Raw genomic sequence first — 20,962 nt, forward strand, 5'->3', positions numbered from 1 at the left:
TGTTTCACTGTGTACTTCGCAATCGTAATATCGGAGTAGGCCAGCTCAACAGCAAAGATAATATTTTATTTAATCTGTGAAACATCATTTTAAAAAGTATTAGCAAAAAACAAAACTTTGCTTCGTTTTTGTTTTTTGTTATTTTCCCATAAAATTATCAAAAACCACGACTATATTGTGATTTTGTTCTCAGATGGTTTAACTTAAAGTTATCTTAGTCGTAACAATGTCTGAAAAATTAGGCTTTGAGGAACTAAGATCAAAATATAAGGTAGCGTATCATAACCTAAAATAGCTCTCTCTGTTAGTTTAGTGTTCATTTTCTCTGAGCAATATGCCATTAAAATTATAAAATTACTCATTTTCTATTCTAGGATGTCTTATCCAAGGCATTTACCACCAACAATATCGATTTGCTCGATTCCTTTTCGAAATCGAACGCCAATGAGTCGGATCGGAAGGCGGCTATGGATCAGGCGTTCCGGGACAAGCTCCTGGATCTGCTGGTCGAAGAACCGACCACGCTCGAGAACTACGTCTGTTTCTGCATAGAGTCGTGTAGGCGGCAGATGGTAACGCCCACGATGCCCGTAGTACTGCTCGGGGACATATTTGACGCTTTAACGCTGAACAAGTGCGAGAAAATGTTCACTTACGTCGAAAACGGCGTTAATATTTGGAAGGAGGAGCTGTTTTTCGTCGCCTGCAAGAACAACCTGTTGAGAATGTGTAACGATTTGCTGCGCCGTCTCTCGCGTTCACAGAACACAGTTTTCTGTGGGAGAATATTACTGTTTCTGGCGAAATTCTTTCCATTCTCCGAGAGGTCCGGCTTGAACATTGTTTCGGAATTCAACTTGGAAAATGTGACAGAGTTTGGTGGAGACAACACCAACCTGAAGGAGGCTCTGGATGAAGAGATGGTGGTGGATGATGAAAAGAACAAACTTGTCATAGATTATAACTTGTATTGCAAGTTTTGGAGTTTACAAGATTTCTTCAGGAATCCCAATACTTGTTATAATAAAATACAATGGAAGACTTTTGTTGCGGTAAGAATCAATATGATAGTAATTTTATGTATAGCAACAGCATACAATATGATAGTAATTTTATGTATAGCAACAACATACAATATGTGCCTGAAAACAAATCTGAGAACTTTAACAAAATATTACAACACATTTGCTTTTTTCCAGCATTCAGGCAGTGTTCTGTCAGCGTTCTCATCATACAAGTTAGAAGCTGTCACTCTACAGACGTCTAAGCTGAACAGACTGAAGGCAGTTGGCACTGATGTTGACATGCAGGAGGCCAGCAAGGAGCAACATTACTTTGCAAAATTCTTGACCAATCAGAAGCTTCTAGAACTGCAGTTATCAGATTCAAACTTCAGGAGATGTGTGCTCATACAGTTTTTGATTCTGTTCCAGTACTTAACTTCTTCAGTTAAGTTTAAAATGTAAGTATTAATAAAATGTATCCTTTACTTGGGATTCTCTACCAACAATCTTTGGATGGAAGATAGTTTGAAATGTTGTGGTAGTACATAAACTAAAGTCAATCTTAATTTTGACATAATAACCACATTAATAATAATTTACTCTACCTTAAATGCTACCTACTTCCCCAGGGAATCTCAAGAGCTGAAGTCAGATCAAGCAGAATGGGTGAAAGAAACCATAGCATTAGTATACCGGCTTCTGGCCGAAACACCTCCCGATGGAAAGACCTTTGCTGAGTGTGTGAAGAGTATTCTTAAGAGAGAAGAACACTGGAACAACTGGAAGAACGATGGATGCCCAGGTAATTGAAAATACAATTTCCATGACCATTGCCAACTATATTCTACTCCTGGACATAAGTCTCTTGATTACACATAGAACTCTATGTATAGGTTACTGTTGAAGCTCAAGAGGTTTCCAGTGCAGATCAGATCACTATTGCTTTATTTGGCAGTAGCTCTGTAACTTATTGTGATTTTCATTGGCTAATTAACAGATAAAACGGCTCTTATTGAAATTAAGCTATCTCGCCCTATTCTCCTGCCAGTACTCCTTCTTAATCTTGTATAACGTACACGATTGTTGTATTGTTCATCATCATACATAGTTATTACCTTCATCACTATCCAACCTCATCTCCCCCCTCTTCCTCAGAGTTCCAGAAGCCCAAGCCAGCTGCAGCGGCGGCGGCGACGGAGGACGACACGCGGCGCACGCGCAAGCGACGCCGGCTGGTCGGGGACATTGTCAAGGAATACGAGGGTAGCGGGAAGATCTACATGGGGAAGTAAGCACATACTCACATTGCAGCATTTTAATCCCATCGATTGGTTAGTAGGCCATGATCGAAACCAGTATCAATCGAAGAGTTATCGTTGTACGATACGGTTCACCAGAATGGATGAGGTGCATGAATATTTGAAAATGCCTACCGTGAGAGAGGAGGTTGTAAAACTAACAAGAACATACCGAGACAGGATTGTAAATCACCCAAACAAACTGGCCACTGACCTTACCAGTAATGTACCCACCAGAAGACTAAAAAGATAAAATATCTGGGATAACATAGACCTATAATACATTAAGAAGGCAACCTGACAATGGGAGGGTATGCCTGCAAAGCCAAATAAACAATGAAATGAACTGCTTATATGGTTATATTAAACCGATTGCAAGTTGGCAAACAAAATATGAAAAAAATAAAAATCGTTGTACGATACTGGTTTCAATGAAGGCGTATTTTTTTACACCTATCTTGGCTTCGTAATAAGAAATTGAAATTTGGTTGTGTTGTGACAAACTCCTATAATACATGGTTGTTCTATATTATATTAGTCGCGGGAGGTAAAATCGTCGTCAGCAATAGTTTTAAATGACATAATTGTTCCAGCAATGAGCTGACGAAGTTGTGGAACCTCTGTCCGGACAACCTTGCCGCTTGCAAGACCAAGAAACGGGACTTCATGCCACCACTTAGTGAGTATTCTTTTTATAGTTATTTACTACATAATGTGCTAACTGAAACTTCTGCTCTGATCAATTACATTATTGGGAAGAAAATGGTGACTGAACCAATGCATGTTTCTCCAAGTTTAGTTATTCCAATAGTACCGAGATAAGATCGAGTGGATTGAAGACTTATTTCAGTATAGTTATTTCATTAGTCAACCTTATAGGTCCTGACCGCAATGTATCTTTTTAATTACATGTAAAAACTCGTAGGTATATAACTTAAATCGCCGTTTGAAACGCAAACTGCGATACCCACATGTACAAACTGACGCTCTTTACTCTTCCACAGAGACATTCATGTCATCGGCCCTAGAGACAAGCACGGGGCGGCGGCGCACGGGCGAGGGCGGCTGGGGCTGGCGCGCGCTGCGGCTGCTGGCGCGCCGCGAGCCGCACTTCTTCATACACACGAATAATCCGATTGGGAGACTGCCTGACTATCTGGATGATATGGTGAGTGACGGTGATAATGTTAGTCTCTTTGTAATGATATAGGTAAGCGGGATTGGTATTCTCACCCGGGTTATTAGGTATATGTATCAGTGTTTCACATGCAATTTTATATGCGATCATGGGTTGCGTCGCAGTCATGTCGCTTGAGAGTCATGTAGTTGGAGAAGGGGTTGGAAGGTTTTGAAAGCAGCGACCAATAAAATTATTAGGTTATTTGTGGACTAGCATACAATATCGTCGACCTAAGACAGTTAGCTCACTCCGTATGTAAGTTTATGTGCTGTAGATGATGATTCATGTGAGGCCCTAGAGCCGGGCTCGGGGCGGCGGCGCACGGGCGAGGGCGGCTGGGGCTGTCGCGCGCTGCGGCTGCTGGCGCGTCGCGGGCCGCACTTCTTCATACACACGAATAATCCTATTGGGAGACTGCCGGACTATTTGGATGATATGGTAAGAGCCACTAGGAGGGTCAAACATGTGGTCTGGGTGGTTGGTTCGGATTGTTTGTTGATCAAATAATCCGATGTTCGGGAGTATCCGGGAGGTTTATTAATAAAAAAACCGGCCAAGTGCGAGTCGGGCTCGCGCACAAAGGGTTCCGTAGCAGCAAAATTACAGTTAAATCAACCTATCTCAAAAACTATAAGAGATACTTTGATCAAACCAAAAATCGTTGAAAGAGTTAATTAGCATGCATCACCTCTATTTTTTTTAGAATTTTATACCCCGTAGTTATAAAAATAGAGGGGGGGGGGACATACTTTTTACGACTTTGAGAGCTGATATCTCAAAAACCGTTCACTTTAAGAAAAATGTTTTTTAGAAAACTTTATATCATTTTAAAAGACCTTTCCATTGATACCCCACACGGGTATGTACATCGAAAAAAAAATTTCATCCCTCAGTTACATGTATGGGGGGCCCCACCCCCAATTCTTTTTTTTACTATTTAGTGTCATATTTTTGTAGCGGTTCATACAACACATATTCCCATCAAATTTCATCACTGTAGTACTTATAGTTTCCGAGTAAATCGGCTGTGACAGACGGACAGACGGACAGACGGACATGACGAAACTATAAGGGTTCCGTTTTTGCCATTTTGGCTACGGAACCCTAAAAACGGGAGCTGACGATATGATAACTGTATTGCAATGAATAGAACCGCAAGTGAAGTGTTAGTACCTAATACAATTAAATCATCTAATTAGCCTATGTTAGTATGTGCTCGGTGCGTGAATTCAGGCGCTTCAACATATCCCCGGGCGTTGAAAGGATCGCTTTCAACAAGAAGAAGGTGCGACTGGCAGTGGACATATCCTACTGAAGGCCCGTCTGATGACCCCAGTGCTGGTCCTTATGTCAGCAACCCGAGCGATTCCGTCAGGGCCCGGATGAACGGCGACGACTCTCCCCATTCTCCACTTCAGGGGGGGAAGGTTATCCTCCTTCACAACGACCAAGGTGTCCAGCTTCAGACCATCCTTGCATGAACGCCATTTTACACGCTGCTGCAGCTCCGAGACATACTCTTTGCTCCATCTTTCCCAAAAGTGTTGGCGAAGTTGCTCAATGCGTTTGAAGCGGGTCAAAAGAGGAGTGGAGTGATCCTGATAGTCTGGCTGCGGCAAGGAAGTCAGGGCACGTCCGATGAGCAGGTGTCCCGGCCTCAGTGGGGTGCAATCTGAAGGCTCTGATGATAGTGGAGTAAGCGGCCTGGAGTTCAAAATTGCTTCAATCTGGGTGAGGGTGGTGTTAAGCTCCTCGTAAGTTAGGTTACAATTTCCCAACACTCTCCGTAAATGATACTTGGTTGACTTGACACCCGCCTCCCAAAGACCACCGAAATGAGGCGTATAAGCCGGAATAAAATGGAAATTTATGTTGCCATTGGCCATATTTTCGCTCAAAAAATTGCAATTGCTTTTTAGGAAGGCGGAAATATCATTGCACGCACCAACAAACGACGTACCGTTGTCAGAGAATATATGGAGAGGCTTTCCCCTACGTGCAATGAACCTGCGAATTGCTAATAAATAGGTATTACTTGTTAAATCACCTACCAACTCTAAATGAATTGCCTTGGTAGTGAAACAGACAAATATGCAGATATACACCTTAACAAGCCTACACCCGCGACCTTGACGAGATGCACTCATGATGGGACCGGCGTAATCAACACCCACACTTTCAAAAGGAAAACCACCTGGAAGGAGACGCTGCTGAGGTAAGTTTCCCATCAAAGGAGTCACTACTTTACCCTTCATGCGTTGACATAGTACACACTTGTGATAGCAGGCCTTCGCTAAGTTACGACCTCCTATTGGCCAATAAGTTTCCCTAATGCATGCCAGTAACAACTGTGGACCGGCATGCATCAACCTTTTGTGTTGATAGGTAAATAATAGTTGTGTAAACAAATGAGTGGACTGTAGTAATATAGGATGCCTTTTATCATACGAAAAATTTGAGTTATCAAGACGACCTCCAACACGCATGATGTGGTCATCCTAACTAATATTATAAATGCGAAAGTCACTGTCTGACTCTCCTACTATAGAATAGATTTAACATATTAGGTTTTGTATTTATTTCAGACAACTGAAAAACTTTAATACTGCGATGTAGGATCTTCATATTAAATGGCCTCGGTTCCATACAAGCTCTCTGTATTGCGCTTTTAGTGCCATCTGTTGGTTATATCCGGAACTGTCTGTCTGTCTGTCTGTCTGTTACTCTTTCACGCCAAAACTACTGAACGGATTTGAATGAAATTTGGTATACATATGGTCTAGACCCTGAGAAAGAACTTAGGCTACTTTTTATTGCGAAACGGAGGTTGTAAGGGGTTAAAAGGGGGGGTTAAAAGTTGTATGCGAATACTTGATTTTAAAAGATAAAAATCTAGCGTAGTGGTTAGTGACCCTGACTGCTATGCCGAAGGTCCCGGGTTCGATTCTCGGCCGGGGTAGATCTTTTTTTAAATAAACTTTTTATTTAAGCACTTGATGAGCAATAATTAAACATTTTGTTCTAGCGTTTTTGAAACTTCGATGTGTGAGTGGATGAAATAGGGTTTCATATTTTGTATGAAGTTCGTCATTTTTGAAGATAATAACATTATATTTTGTATTTAGGCACTACATAATCACAAAAAAATAATAATTAGCATTTAAAAAAAACCCAGTGTGGGGGTGTAATATAGGGGTTGAAGGTTTTATGGGTGTTGAGTTTTAGAAGTTTAATTTATATAGTAGCTATGTCCGCTCCTAGATGGCGTTGTCGGATCGGATATAGATCGCGGTATGGTTTGATTTTAGCTAATGTACTTATAGTTTGTATTTATTTGCAGTAAGTTTCTAAGGTCCTCGAAAACAACACAATAAACGACTGTACTTTTCAATACGAGGTTTCATTCATTGTCATTTGGTTCTTATGCGTCATTTTTGAACATAAAACCATGAAACTTATTACGAAGGTGTTTTAGGAAAAATGTACAGAGATTTTCTATACGGAATTCCCATGACTGACACGCACAGGCTAAACGTAGCGTAGGCACTTGAAATTTGGAAGGGACGTAGCTTAGGTACCGTATTTTCCCACAAAAACCGGAGTTAGCGGTTGAAATTCGGCATTAACTTAGGCTGTTTTTAACAGCATGCGGATTTGATCACGCACGCGGGATTTCCCCGCACGCGTTCATACAAGTATTCATTGTAACGCGTGGAATATGCACACGAGATGCGGGAAAATGGCGTGCTATCCCACGTGCGTGATGAAATTTGCATGCTGTTAAAACAGCCGTAAAGCTTAGTTACAATAGGATATAGCAAGATACCTAGATGTTATCAATCTAACATGTCTGCACACCTTAGTAAAGTTATGGTTTTGTTTTGAAAAATGGGAGTTAAAGTGAAAAAAAATAAGTAGTATGAAAAAAACCAAAACTGCATAAGTTAGATGCTTGAAATTAAACATTTATAAAATACTATTCTGCCATTGCTATACAAGTCTTTGCGCAATGAAGTCATGAAAATAATTTTTAGTCAAGTATCTTCGTACTTATTTGTCAACTTTCATCTAATTTAATACCACCATGGCATGTTATTGGGTAGGTAGTTCGGGAGTCGTCCACGGCAAAATAATTTTAAGGCGAAGCGAAGCTCGCGGGCAACAGCTAGTCGTCAATAAAAACGTTAAATTTAAGCAATGGACTTTTTTTTAGGCAAACTCTCTTTATTTAATAGTAATTTATACTCAGGAAAAGAATCCTCTTGACATTTTGAAATTAATAGATTTGATGCTTTACGTAATTCTTCGTCTGTCAAATAGTCAGTCTCAGAAATTTGCTTCCTGCAATGTTTAATAAAACGCAAAGCATAAGCCACTGCACGGATAAGCCGTGAATGATTTGAAAAGCGGCTAAAGTCAACGAATGCTTTTCCTTCAGAAATAGTTGCATTCAAAGATACATCAGCGTCAGGACGTGTCTCCGGTAAAGGGCCGACATGCTTGGGCTGAGAAGGCCACTCCGACAGATCATTCTTCAAGAATTCAGGACCAGACCACCACAACTTCAGACCAAGCAGGTTACCAATATCCACACCACGAGATATTGGGTCTGCTGGATTTAAATCTGTGGGAACGTGTCTCCACGTATGGTTACCAGCCTTTTCTAATATTTCAGCTACGCGGTTACGCACAAAGGGCTGAAGTTTACAAGGCAACATTCTTAACCATCCCAAGACAATTGTGGAGTCTGACCAAAAGAAGATCTGATCAATCTTGATCCGAAGTGAATCGACCACCTTCTCAAAAAGTCGCGCACCCATTAAAGCACCGCACAACTCCAAACGCGGTATTGTCGCTGGCTTAATCGGTGCTACACGACTTTTGGCTATCAATAATCGAACCGTGACATCTCCTGTACTATCAACGCTGCGAACATACGCGCATGCACCATATGCGCGCTCAGATGCATCTGAAAATATATGCAACTGCACAGTTTTATGTGCGTCACAAACCATGATTCGTGGACAGCGAACGGCATTTAAAAGGGATAAAGATTTGGTGATCTCATTCCATCGCTTCTTAATCTCCGAAGGCAACGGTTCATCCCATGAAAGCTTGTCCAACCATAAACCTTGCATGAGCATTTTCATGGTAATAATACATGGAGCTAAAAGACCCAAGGGGTCAAACACCTGAGCAATAACAGAAAGCAATTCACGTTTGGTATTGCCATCAGTTACCAATGAATTTAATGGAAAGCAGAGGTCATCTGAATCCGAATGCCAACCAAGACCTAACAACTTGTTCGGCTCTTGAGAACCAATGTTAAGATCAAGTGATGTCTCAGAAATCTCTGAAAGCAATTCGGGTTCATTTGACCTCCACTTTCTCAATGGCATACCTGCGGATGCTAGCACCGTGGTAACGCTTTCACGTATTGCCTTGGCTTCCTCCAAATCATCGCTGCCTGTGAGCAAGTCATCGACGTAGAAGTCATGCAATATGATTTCAGCTGTCTTCTTGTCGTTACATTCAAGGCCAAGTTGTTTAAGGCAGCGCGTAGCAAGGAACGGAGCACTGGCTGTACCATAGGTGACAGTATTCAACTTAAAGGCTGTGATGGGATCACTAGAATTAACACGCCAGACAATCTGCTGTAGATTTCTGTCATCAGGATGTACTTCTATGCATCTGTACATTTTCGCCACATCAGCTGATAAAATGTATTTATGCTGCCTGAAACGAAGTAAAATAGACAGCAAATCATCCTGGACTACCGGGCCAACCATCTGTAGATTGTTACAGCTCGGGTACTAGCAGGGAGATGAGTTAAAGACGAATTACAAGTTCACAATACTCATTTATTCATTGAATCAGTCGTTCTTATATAGCTAGGATTTAGGACACTCTTAACTACTGCGCATGCGCGGCCCCAGCGCTGTACGGTGGTGTAGGCCTGCGCTGGTCGCGGCTGATATATAAACAGCTGGCGCGGGCGCGCAGTCAGTGGAGCGCCCGTCGTCGTGGGAAGCGGACGTCGAGCAGAGCAGCGGGCATCGGGTCGTCGGCGGCACCGCGAGGAGAGCGCGCAGGGCGCGCTTGGCCGATGAGTCATCACGCCGCGCTGTGGTATGCGAAGAATGCGGCTCTGGAATGCCGCCGCGCGTATGACTCACGTCGCATCGTCTGCGTATGCTACGCATAGTACTCCCCCTCAAGCGAAGCGTACGGTTTGCTTTACGGTCCGTCCTGACCGTGTTGTGTAGCTTGTAGATGTAGCTGTAGGTACTGCTGCCGACTCGTCTGCTTCTTTGCTTATATAAGCTGGCTTGAGGCGGTCCAGTGACATCACTGCCGTGCGTAGAGGCAACCGTAACTTGAAGTATTTTTCGCTCCGTTCCAATACTTCGTACGGGCCGTCGTAGGGAGGTGTGAGCGGTTTTCTGACCGTGTCGTTGCGCACGAAGACGTGTGAGCATGTTCGTAGGTCCTTGTAGATGAATGGTCGCTCTCTCGTTGCTCGTGCCTTCTGCACAGGTGATATCGCGGCCATGGTGTCCGTCAGTCGCCGCACGTAGTCTGCATCTTCAATTTTGGACTGTGTAGGTACAAAAAAATCAGATGGTACTCGTAGAGTCGCTCCGTAGGTCATCTGCGCGGGACATAGCGCGTTCTCGCGTATCGCCGTGCGCAAGCCGAGTAGCACCGTAGGTAGTTCGTCGCTCCATGTCACGGTAGCGCCTCTCGCCATTAGCGCTGCCTTGAAGGTGCGGTGCCATCGCTCTACCTTGCCGTTTGCTTGCGGGTGGAATGCAGTGGTGTGGATCTTGTTGATGCCGAATCTCTTCATCAGTGTGCTGAACAGCGAGGACTCAAATTGCCGGCCCTGGTCGGTTGTACACCGGATTGGCATTCCAAACCGAACCAGCCAGTTCTCGTAGAAGGCCTTGGCTACGGCTTCCGCTGTGATTTCGCTTACTGGTACTGCTTCAGGCCAACTTGTGCAGCGGTCGATCATGGTTACACAGTAGCGGTATCCGTTTGACGGTTGTAGCGGCCCGACGATGTCGATGTGGACGTGCTCGAACCGTGCGGATGGCGGGAACTCGCCGAGTGGGGTGACGACATGCCGATGTACCTTCGCACGCTGGCAGCTGATGCACGTCCTCGTCCATTCGCCTACGTCCTTGTTCATCGATGGCCAGAAGAACTTTGCTGCCATCTGCTTCTTGGTCGCTCGTATCCCCGGGTGGCACAGGTCGTGTTGCGCTTTGAATGCAGCACCACGGTATGCCGGCGGCAGGTACGGTCTGGGCGTCGCTGTAGACGTCTCGCAGGTGATAGTGTGACTCAGCCCCGGCAGTGCGATATCTGTGAACATAAGATTGGATTGTGATCTTAGTTTTCTTAGTTCCTCGTCCGACGATTGATCTGCGGCCAGTTTGTTGTAGTCGATGGCCGATGGACATGCTATCTCCTCTATACGTGATAGAGAGTCTGCCACTGCATTGTCTTCCCCCTTCACGTACTCTATCTTCGTGCAGAATTGGCTCACGAAGTGGAGTTGCCGCTCTCGCCGGGGTGTGTCACTACTGCTTGCCGGTCTGCTCATTGCGTAGGTGAGTGGCTTGTGGTCTGTGTAGATGGTGACGTCACATCCCTCTATTAGCCGTCTGAAGTGCTTCACGGCTGTGTACATGGCTAGCAGTTCGCGGTCGTACACACTGTAGCGTCGCTGCGTCTCGCTCATCGCTTTTGAAAAGAATGCCAGCGGTCTCCAGACTCCGTTGACGCGTTGCTGCAGCACCGCTCCGAGGCTGAGGTCAGATGCGTCGGTCATGAGTCCCAGTGAGCTGCCGTGAACTGGGTATGAGAGCGTGGTGGCTTCCAAAATGCTTTGGCGGCATTTTTCGAAGGCCGAGTCCGACTCCGGCGTCCATTCAATCGGCGTCTTATCATTTTTCTTCCGGTTGTGTAGGTGTTTATTCAGCGCGCTTTGTTGCTCAGCTTGGCGAGGCAGGCACTCTCTGTAGAAGTTGAGGATTCCGAGAAAACGTCGCAACTCTACTACCGTCTTCGGTTTCGGGAAAGTAGAGATTGCCTTTATCCTCTCTTCTGTAGGTCGTATTCCTTCAGCTGATACTTCGTAGCCCAGGAAGTTCAGTTTCTCTTGACCAAATTCGCACTTGTTCACGTTCAGCGTCACTCCATACTTGTCAAGACGTTCCAGGACTCGTTCTAGAAGCGCTCTGTGCTGTTCTTCGTCTTCTGAATGCAGCAGAATGTCGTCAACGAAACAGAAGCAGCCTTCTATGCCTCGTAGGACCTCGTGCATGAACCGCTGGAACGTCTGACTCGCGTTACGTAGTCCGAACGTCATGCAGTTGAACTCGAACAGTCCGAAGGGCGTCGTGATGGCCGTCTTCTCTGCGTCTTCCTTACTCAGTGGGATCCAGTAGTACGCCATCTTCAGGTCGAGCTTCGAAAACACTCTGCTTTTGTTCAGCTGGTACGTGAAGTCCTGAATTCGTGGAATCGGGTAGCGGTCGGGTAGAGTGACTGAGTTGAGCCGCCTGTAGTCTCCACAGACGCGTAGGCCGCCATCCTTCTTTTTCACGATGTGCAGCGGGCTTGCCCAGGGGCTCTTCGACGGTTTGCAGATGCCCATCTCGATCATGCGCTCGAACTCTTCTTTTGCCACCTTGTATTTATCGGGCGGCAGGGGTCGCGGTTTCGCATACACCGGTGGGCCAGTCGTCTCTATGTGGTGTATGACGTCATGCTTAGCCGGCGCCTTGAGTGACATCGGTCGCAGGATGTCCGGGAACTTCGTCAGGATGCTGTGGTACACTTGGTCGGAGCTGATGACGTGGATGGACTCTTCACTGGTACGAACTTCGATGGTGTCCACTGCGAGCTCCGTTATTCTGTCCACTAGTTTTTTCTTGTGCAGGTCTACCAGCAGCTTGAAGTTGCGCAGGAAGTCGGCACCGAGAATCGACGTTTTCACATCCGCCACTATGAATGTCCACTGGAAGCAGCGCCTGAGTCCTAGGTCCAGTCGTAGTGTTCGCTCTCCATAGGTGTTGATCGGCGTATCATTTGCCGCGTACAACTTGTAGGCGCTGTTGACTTGCGTTTTCTTGTTGGTGGCGGCTAACACGGAGATGTCGGCGCCTGTGTCGACGAGGAAACGCTCTCTAGTGTTGCGATCGAAGACACACAGGCGGTTGCTTCCGCTGGCAACACCGACCTCCGCCACGGTCGGTGTCGGCTCTAGTTTTCCGACATTTTCTTCCTCTTGCAGCACGGGGATTCGCAGCGCGTTGCCCTGTCGCCGAACTGCCAGTGGTATTTGCATTCCCACGTATCAGTTCCCGGTCGTGGGGCTTGCCGTTGCCGTGACCATGACCTGGATCGGGACCTGGGACGTCCTCGGTAGGGTCTGCGCTCCTGTTGCCGGCCTCGCAATTCCGCTACTTCCAGCGACAGTTTTTCTAACTGCTTGCTAAGTACGCATAGTTGCGCCGAGACTGTGACGTCGGCTGTATTTGGCGTGTAAGTCGTGTGACTACTCTGTACTGCGGCTATCGTTGTGGGCTCTGAGTACTCCAGCATCTTGTCCGCCATCGCAGCTAGGGTGTCCAGTGACGACTCGGAGTTCACGGACAGCACGACACGTAGCTGAGCCGGTAGGTGGTCCAACCATTCGATGCGCAAGCCTTCTTCAGTTATAAGGCCGTTGCTGAGCTCGCGCATTTTCCGCAGATGCTGAGAAGGTTTCTGATCTCCCAGCTCTAGTCCTCTTATGAGCTGCTGGAAGTTCTTCACCTCGGATTTCTCATACACGGTGAGCAATCTTTGCTTAATCGCCGCGTATTTTCCTGTCTCGGGCGGTCGGTACAAAATATCCGTGACATGTTGAAGGTCCACTGGCTGCAGTTGTTGCAGCACGTAGCGGAACTTCTGGTCATCTGAAGTCTTCAGTGGGTCGACGACAGCTTCGAACTGTAGGAACCAGGCGCGAGGAATTTCACGCCAGAACGGGAGTAGTCGCGACTGCACGGAGATTGCAGCTAGCTCCGCTTGCTGATTGCTCGTCGACGCAGGTGAAGGTGCCAGTACCGGTGTGGCATCTTTGATCAGGTCTTCAGATTTTTCCATCTTCAGGTGTTCTTAAAGTCGGAGGGTCACCACTGTAACAGCTCGGGTACTAGCAGGGAGATGAGTTAAAGACGAATTACAAGTTCACAATACTCATTTATTCATTGAATCAGTCGTTCTTATATAGCTAGGATTTAGGACACTCTTAACTACTGCGCATGCGCGGCCCCAGCGCTGTACGGTGGTGTAGGCCTGCGCTGGTCGCGGCTGATATATAAACAGCTGGCGCGGGCGCGCAGTCAGTGGAGCGCCCGTCGTCGTGGGAAGCGGACGTCGAGCAGAGCAGCGGGCATCGGGTCGTCGGCGGCACCGCGAGGAGAGCGCGCAGGGCGCGCTTGGCCGATGAGTCATCACGCCGCGCTGTGGTATGCGAAGAATGCGGCTCTGGAATGCCGCCGCGCGTATGACTCACGTCGCATCGTCTGCGTATGCTACGCATAAGATCATTAAATGAAATGCCTGAAGTTGTAGGACTGCTTGCGTTGAACACGACGCGTAGCTTTGTCGTGGAGCTGCTCTCACGTAACACTCCGTGATGCGGAATAAAGTAGGCTCCAGCGCAGGAATGAGGTCCCTCACATTCAGACATATGGCCTAACAACTGATATTCAGTGAGAAAGTCGTGGTACATTTGACTTGTCTCAGGTTTACGCTTCAAACTACGTTCTAAAGAAAACAGACACTGTGTAGCTCTTTTAAGAGAGTCACCTAACAACTCAGGGTCGTTCTTAAGAGGTATCCGAACGCAGAATCGTCCATCAGGAAGACGAGACGTATTTTGAACAAAATGATCTTCGCATAACTTCTCCTCGGGCGAGTAATGTGATGACGATGACTTGGAATTAATTTCCTCTAGCTGCCAGAACCGCGTCAAGTCCTGTCTAATGTCATCCATCTCACCAGTAAAATGTGATTCAGTTTTAGCGAAGTTACATTTGATTTCGCTTGAAATCAAAGAGGCTTAATTACTAGTGTTAGGACCTGAAACAATCCATCCTAACCTAGTTTCACAAAGAACAGGCCTACCAGTTCCTAACTTAATCCTTTGCGACCCTAACAAATCCCAAAAGAGATCAGCCCCGATTAAAATATCGACTTCGGCAGGCTTATAAAATGTAGGGTCAGCCAGACAAATATGAGAAGGCAGTTGTAAAGTAGATAGATCTAGCTCGCGGCCGGGGACATTACTCGTAATTGATGGCAAAACGAAACAATGAAGATCTGTAGAATAAGATTTATCTAAAGATTTTAAGTGTACACGACACCTTTTGCCTACGTGAGAAGTCACGTTATTAATTCCCATAATTGACCTATCTATCTGAGCGACATCTAGATTTAGTCGCGTGTGCAACTCTTCGGTCATAAAGCTGGATGTGCTTCCGCTGTCTAAAACTGCGCGCGCGACGTGTTCGACATTGTTGCAATCAAGCAATATCACTAATGCGGTTGATAATAGCACATCTTGCTGTTGATGACCGATGTTTGCAGATAAAGCTACATTATTTATGCTAGCAGGTGCAGTGGCAGCAACAGACGTCGAAGGTTCAAATACAGACCGTTTTTCGGTCCTTTGACAGATGTTGTCAGTTGCCACTGCATTACTTACTTTTGGCTCTGAGACGTGGACGAGAGTGTTGTGCTTACGTTTACACAGTTTGCAACCTGGCTTCTTGCAGTGGTTCGCGTAGTGACCTATTTTAAAACAATTATAGCAGACCTTATAATTTGGCAGTGAGTTATACCTAGCCTCGTTACTTAGTGCAAGAAATTGTGTGCAATTAGATAAATTATGGTCACCATTGCATTTTGGGCAAACATTTTTAATTGAGTCTGTGTTGGAGTTATTGTTGTTGTTAGTGTGCTGTACGGAAACCATCGCCTTTAGTTTAGAACTCGATTTATGTGACGTCGAATTCAAGTTACGGGACATCTCTAAAGTCTCGATTAAGTCAGCCCTGCCACGCACAAATTGGATAAACAAATCAAACGTGATGGAGCTATTCTGGTCTAAACGTCCTTTACACTCCTCCCACTCACGGTAAGTTTTTTGATCCAATTTATGCGTAACAATATGGATTAAAAGTGTGTCCCATTGTTTAACTGGCTCACCTAATGATTCTAACGCTCGCAGGTTTTTGTTCAAGTTGTCTATCAAACGTTTCAAAACGACAGATGATTCCCTTGAGATCGGGTCAATATTAAATAATGCTGAAACGTGATTTTGTATCAGCAGCCGCTTGTTATCAAAACGCTCACATAGCACCTTCCAAGCTACAGCATAATTACTAGCCGAAAATTCAAATGATTGAATTACCACAGCAGCAGATCCCCCCAGAGAGGCACGTAGATAATGAAACTTGTTAATCTCGTCAATCTCATCATTAGTGTGAATTAGACTACTGAAGGTGTCATGAAACTCCAACCAGTTCTCGTACGATCCACTAAACTTTGGCAGTTGTATGGTAGGTAATTTAACAAGCCTATGATTGCTAGCTCGGGTAACATTCTCACTACAAGCATCATCGTTATTACTTTTATTATATTTAGTTAATAAATTCTGAGCTCTGGCCAACGCTTTGTAATATTGTGACTCGAACATAGATCGCTCATTTAACTGGGATTGCATGTCATCAGCTGCACATTCAAGTTGCAACTGCACCTCGTCATATTGCGCGTACAATGATTCCACCTTACCTATACGCAATTGCAATTCAGCAATATCGGAATTTTTTAAACTTTCTACCGTGTCTAGGTAACTAATAAACATAGTTAAGCGGCCTTTGTAGCTGCTCCGTTTCTTAACTAGCTTCTCTTCGGTGGTCATTTTGGCAGACGAGAGTATCAACCTGGAATTGAGATAAAACAGCTGTTAACTTAAGTTTTATATAATGTTATTTAATAATTATATTCCCTGTTTTAATCTTTGTGTACTTATACTAAATTTTATTATGTAATAACTTTTATTTTGTCTTAATAACTTCTCGATATTATGTTGTAATGTAAATACTTTTATTACTGTAGCAAATTACCTGATGTTTAATTACTAATGTTCTAAACAGTAAATTGGAAATTAATTAATCAATACAACCTGTACATATTTTAATGATTTGACAACAATATTTTAATATGTTTACGTAGATAACAAGTGTTGTATTGATATTATTATGGTGTAAATTTACAGTTACGGTTGTAAATAAATAAGTCTGAAGTTTAAATTAACCTTGACCATGAGTGCATTGACATTGAACCTTTTGTTAATGAATTACCTCGCTAATCTCGCTGATAGGAATGTAACAATTAATGTAATATAGGTCAAACTGATGTAGCTAAGCTAACTATATTCTTATGAATACGATAATGAGACTATATTACTGCAAATTTATGTTATATTTGCTATTGTTAACTAACGATGCGATAGGTACAATTCTAACTCGAAAGAAATTTAACAAAAGTTATATAATTCAACCAACCTTTTAAGTCCAGTGATTAACACTTATACTTATACCTTAAATGAGAGTGTTGGGTGATAATCACTCATAAGTCCAGACTTAACACCACGTAAATCCAAAATTTGTCCAACTTCCACGTTGCCGGTAACCTCCAATCAGTTGTTATTTTTAATTAACTCCGCTTTTAATTGATTGCACGTCACTTCTTCTTATATATTCACGTAGAACAATGCAAATTTCACATCCGGCGATGATCTTGGACCATGTTCGGGAGTATCCGGGAGGTTTATTAATAAAAAACGGGAGCTGACGATATGATAACTGTATTGCAATGAATAGAACCGCAAGTGAAGTGTTAGTACCTAATACAATTAAATCATCTAATTAGCCTATGTTAGTATGTGCTCGGTGCGTGAATTCAGGCGCTTCAACATCCGATCCGAAGCATCATGAAAATCAACCAAAGGCATATTTAATTTTTTTGTCTTGCATATGTGTGTGATTTATTTGAAACTATAATATAATTCTTTTTTTAATTAATTGAATTTGTATTTAGCCTAATAATGTGCAACATGTGTGATATCCGGATGCGTTCTCTAGACACTATCCTCCAGCCTGTATCTGGTTGTGGTTTGCATGAAGAAGCCAGAAACTAGGCTGTTGTGTCTCATTTTGTGTGAAGTACCTTATTTCCAGCATCAGCATTGAACGATTGCTGGCTTATGTAAATAAATATTATCTGTGCTGTTGGATACATTTTCGGGCAAGCCTTGGATCATGCCTTTGTAGTAGCTCTGCATAATACATCATCATCATTATCAGCCAATAATCATCCACTGCTGGACATAGGCCTCTTCCAAGGAGCGCCACAACACTCGGTCATCGGCCTTCCTCATCCAACCACTACCCGCCACCCGCCTAAGGTCGTCAGTCCAGCGGGCAGGAGGGCGTCCCACGCTGCGTTTGCCTGTTCGTGGTTTCCACTAGAGAACTCGTCTACCCCAACGGCATGATACATGTTAATAATTAATCTAATCTGTGTGCAGGTGAAGCGCGTGACGCGCGAGGCGGCGGCGGCGGAGGGCGCGGAGGAGGCGCCGGCGCCCGCCACCAACGGAGACAAGGCTAAGACCGTGAGTTACCTTCTTATTTGTTAATATACTACAGAAGGCCTAGCACGGGGTGCAAGACGCCGTCGTCAAGACATGACAAAAGTTTTTTAGAGCGAGCGTGACGGTAAACTTTTGTCACGTCTTGCGCCCTATGCTAGGCGAAGCAGGTAAAGCGAAATCAAAGAGTGGAGATGAATTACAGAGCGAACCTCACGAAATTACTTTAGTCGTCGAGCAATAATATGGAGTCTATTGAGTTCGGTGTTATGAACTGTATGTAGGTACCAGTCTAGGGCAAAAAAAACTAACCCCTATCTGGTAGTGTTGTCACTCCAACAGGGGTCAGGATTCTTTGCCCCAGATTGTAACTATACATCTGGCGCATTCTGGGCAGTCAGCGACTGATGCCAATCTGAATGGCATTAATATACTTTCAACATGATGACAAACCCTGGTCCCTAAATTGTAAAGATGTAGAGTTATATTTACAAATATATTTATTTCTTTCAGCATATTGAATCCGGCTCCGTAATGTACATTACAATATATCTAATCGTATTTTTAAACGTTTATTTCTATTGTATCACCAATTATTTATTCTCATTTAGGTACTAAAAGTTTTTATATTGACAGGAAACTGGAGAGGAAGAGATTACTGAGGAGCAGATCGAAGCTGATTTAATAAAAGAAGGAGACACCAATGACATCGAGCAGGTGAGACGAATTAAGTTTTGGGGATTTCGAGGGTGTAATATTGTAAATAATATGTGTATCTTGCATATTTTTAAAAAAATCAGATTATGAAAAATAATAAAAGCAGGCATCTAATTACATAACGCTCAATCATTTGCGAGGTTTATAGATGTGTATAGCAGTAAAAATATACATTAATAAAATACGGAACCTACAGTATCCTGTCGCCACCATAGCCAGCATATAGGTACTTTACTTATATTTTTCCCGACAGGTACCGGACTCTACGGACGCAGACTTTGAAAACAAAACGCAATCGCGAGTGACGATGATTACCCCAGAACAGCTAGACGCGCTCTGCGACAAACTGACGGCTGACTGGAAGAAACTGGCCACGAAACTCGGCTTTAAGCCCGACGAAATACAATACTTCGAGACTGAAAACCCAACGGAGCCAGCCAGAGCCAAGAACATGCTGCAGCTGTGGTTCGATGATGATGAAGACGCGTCAGTGGAAAATCTGCTCTACATCATGGAAGGTTTAGAGCTTATGGAGGCGTGTGAAACGTTAAAAGCATAAGTGTAATGTTTGAATTAATGGAAATTAGAAATATAAGATTTTTTGACATCAATTAAAAGTGTTATGATTTAAAAATCGTAATAATTCCTAATCAAGAAGTAGAAACTTGTACTTGGAGACATGCAGATGATATAGTGTGAAATAGTGTGAAAAATAAAATATACAGATTTCTATTCATTTTCAAGATGAAAGAAAGAATGTCCTTCCTGTGTTTAGCACCATCATACTCCTATAATTTATTCAATGGTGTAGCGTAGCCCATGAGGCATTTATGAAGTTATGACATGAGATATAATCTTGTATTTAGTTTGATCTTTGATGTCGGGAAGAAAGACTCAACGCTATAGTGTGAACTGTAAATATGCTTAACGAATTTCATGCTTAGAATTTCAACTGAAACATTCCCTTGAGATTTAGAAAAGCATTCAACAAAGTCGGCCACCAACCGTGCCATATTTACGAGCTATAAACTTTAAAACACGCGTGTACCACAAAAATAGACTTTATCCCAAAGGAACAATACTTTTTTTCTCAAATAAAAAAGGTATAAGTAAGTACGGATTATCCATTAAATTTTAGTTTCAGAATATACCTCAGTATATTGTATAAAAATCCACAAAGTAGGTATGTATTCGGTAAGTCCGTGCCTCAAACTATAACTTTTGTACGCATTTCCTCATCTCTCTGACTCACAAGACGAACGTATCCCGAAACAGAACTTATTTTAACCAACTTTTCTTGCTCTTTTCCCCCCATTATAGCTCTTCCCACTTTGCGTTAAAGTTCAGTGGGATCGCAGTTTTATATTTGTAAGAATGAGTAACGGCCCAGTGTTAGATGAGCTGTGGGACGTTGGTGGGGCGATCAGGGGGGAGGGTCTTGGGTTACTGGTCCGCTGTAACCGCCTGCGATGTTTACAGAAACACGGAATTGTGGGTGCACCGAAATTAGTCTGAATGCGTCAATGGTGTAGAGTCAGACTGTGCGCTGACGCCCGCGCACGCGTTCGATCCTAAAATATTAATACTTATCGATATTGTCGATCCGTTTCGCGAGCTTTTTAGTTTTTGGCGGCAGTTGTGTCTTTGTGAGAAACTCTTAGTGTGCTTGTTGTTAGGTACTTTGAAGTAAGTTTTGTATTTATGTGGCGCTATGTAAAGCTGCTCAGGGAAAATGAGGATCCACAACAGGTATGTTTCCAACTGATACTTTTCATGAAGCTTTTCTTCATCTTCTGAAAAAATTAAGCAATAAATTACAATTAACTAACTAGGTAAGTACTTGATAAACGTTACGTACATTATGTAAAAATAAGTAAATTTGAATCCACAACTTTTCATAATACTTAATACATTAAAGCAAGAAAAGTACAAATAACGGTGTCCTGCTAAATATAAAAATATGATCGTTAGCTAGTTGCTTAGGTAGTTTAATTTTTTCGATGATCATAAATTAAGCTGAAAGACCTGAATCTGCCGCAAT

The 20,962-nt window shown here is 43.7% G+C and overlaps 2 protein-coding genes across 2 annotated transcripts; one reads left to right on the forward strand and one right to left on the reverse strand.

The window, feature by feature from the left end:
- The first annotated feature begins 109 nt into the window (after positions 1 to 109).
- On the forward strand, positions 110 to 19,532 carry LOC105398174 (THO complex subunit 1). The gene is made up of 10 exons (XM_048631537.1): positions 110 to 271; positions 375 to 1,052; positions 1,200 to 1,462; positions 1,634 to 1,806; positions 2,160 to 2,292; positions 2,896 to 2,981; positions 3,307 to 3,470; positions 18,142 to 18,228; positions 18,841 to 18,921; positions 19,175 to 19,532. Exons 1-10 carry the CDS (start codon positions 227 to 229, stop codon positions 19,478 to 19,480), a joined length of 2,016 nt encoding a protein of 671 aa, XP_048487494.1. The 5' UTR covers positions 110 to 226; the 3' UTR covers positions 19,481 to 19,532.
- On the reverse strand, positions 5,365 to 9,273 carry LOC119692752. Its single transcript, XM_048631538.1, has 2 exons — positions 7,654 to 9,273; positions 5,365 to 5,980 (listed from the first exon to the last, which is right to left on the reverse strand). Exon 1 carries the CDS (start codon positions 9,269 to 9,271, stop codon positions 7,673 to 7,675), a length of 1,599 nt encoding a protein of 532 aa, XP_048487495.1. The 5' UTR covers positions 9,272 to 9,273; the 3' UTR covers positions 5,365 to 5,980; positions 7,654 to 7,672.
- Positions 19,533 to 20,962: the final 1,430 nt, after the last annotated feature.

Source organism: Plutella xylostella, chromosome 29 (genome assembly GCF_932276165.1).
Source record: "Plutella xylostella chromosome 29, ilPluXylo3.1, whole genome shotgun sequence".
NCBI classification, from domain to species: Eukaryota; Metazoa; Arthropoda; class Insecta; order Lepidoptera; family Plutellidae; genus Plutella; species Plutella xylostella.

Bases quoted from the DNA above. Each gene is read 5' to 3' on its own strand.
- LOC105398174 (XM_048631537.1), top strand. From the start codon at position 227: ATGTCTGAAAAATTAGGCTTTGAGGAACTAAGATCAAAATATAAG. The intron at 3,471-18,141 runs GTGAGTGACGGT...ATCTGTGTGCAG, and splicing joins CTGACTATCTGGATGATATG to GTGAAGCGCGTGACGCGCGA. The intron at 18,229-18,840 runs GTGAGTTACCTT...TTATATTGACAG, and splicing joins ACGGAGACAAGGCTAAGACC to GAAACTGGAGAGGAAGAGAT.
- LOC119692752 (XM_048631538.1), bottom strand. From the start codon at position 9,271: ATGGTTGGCCCGGTAGTCCAGGATGATTTGCTGTCTATTTTACTTCGT.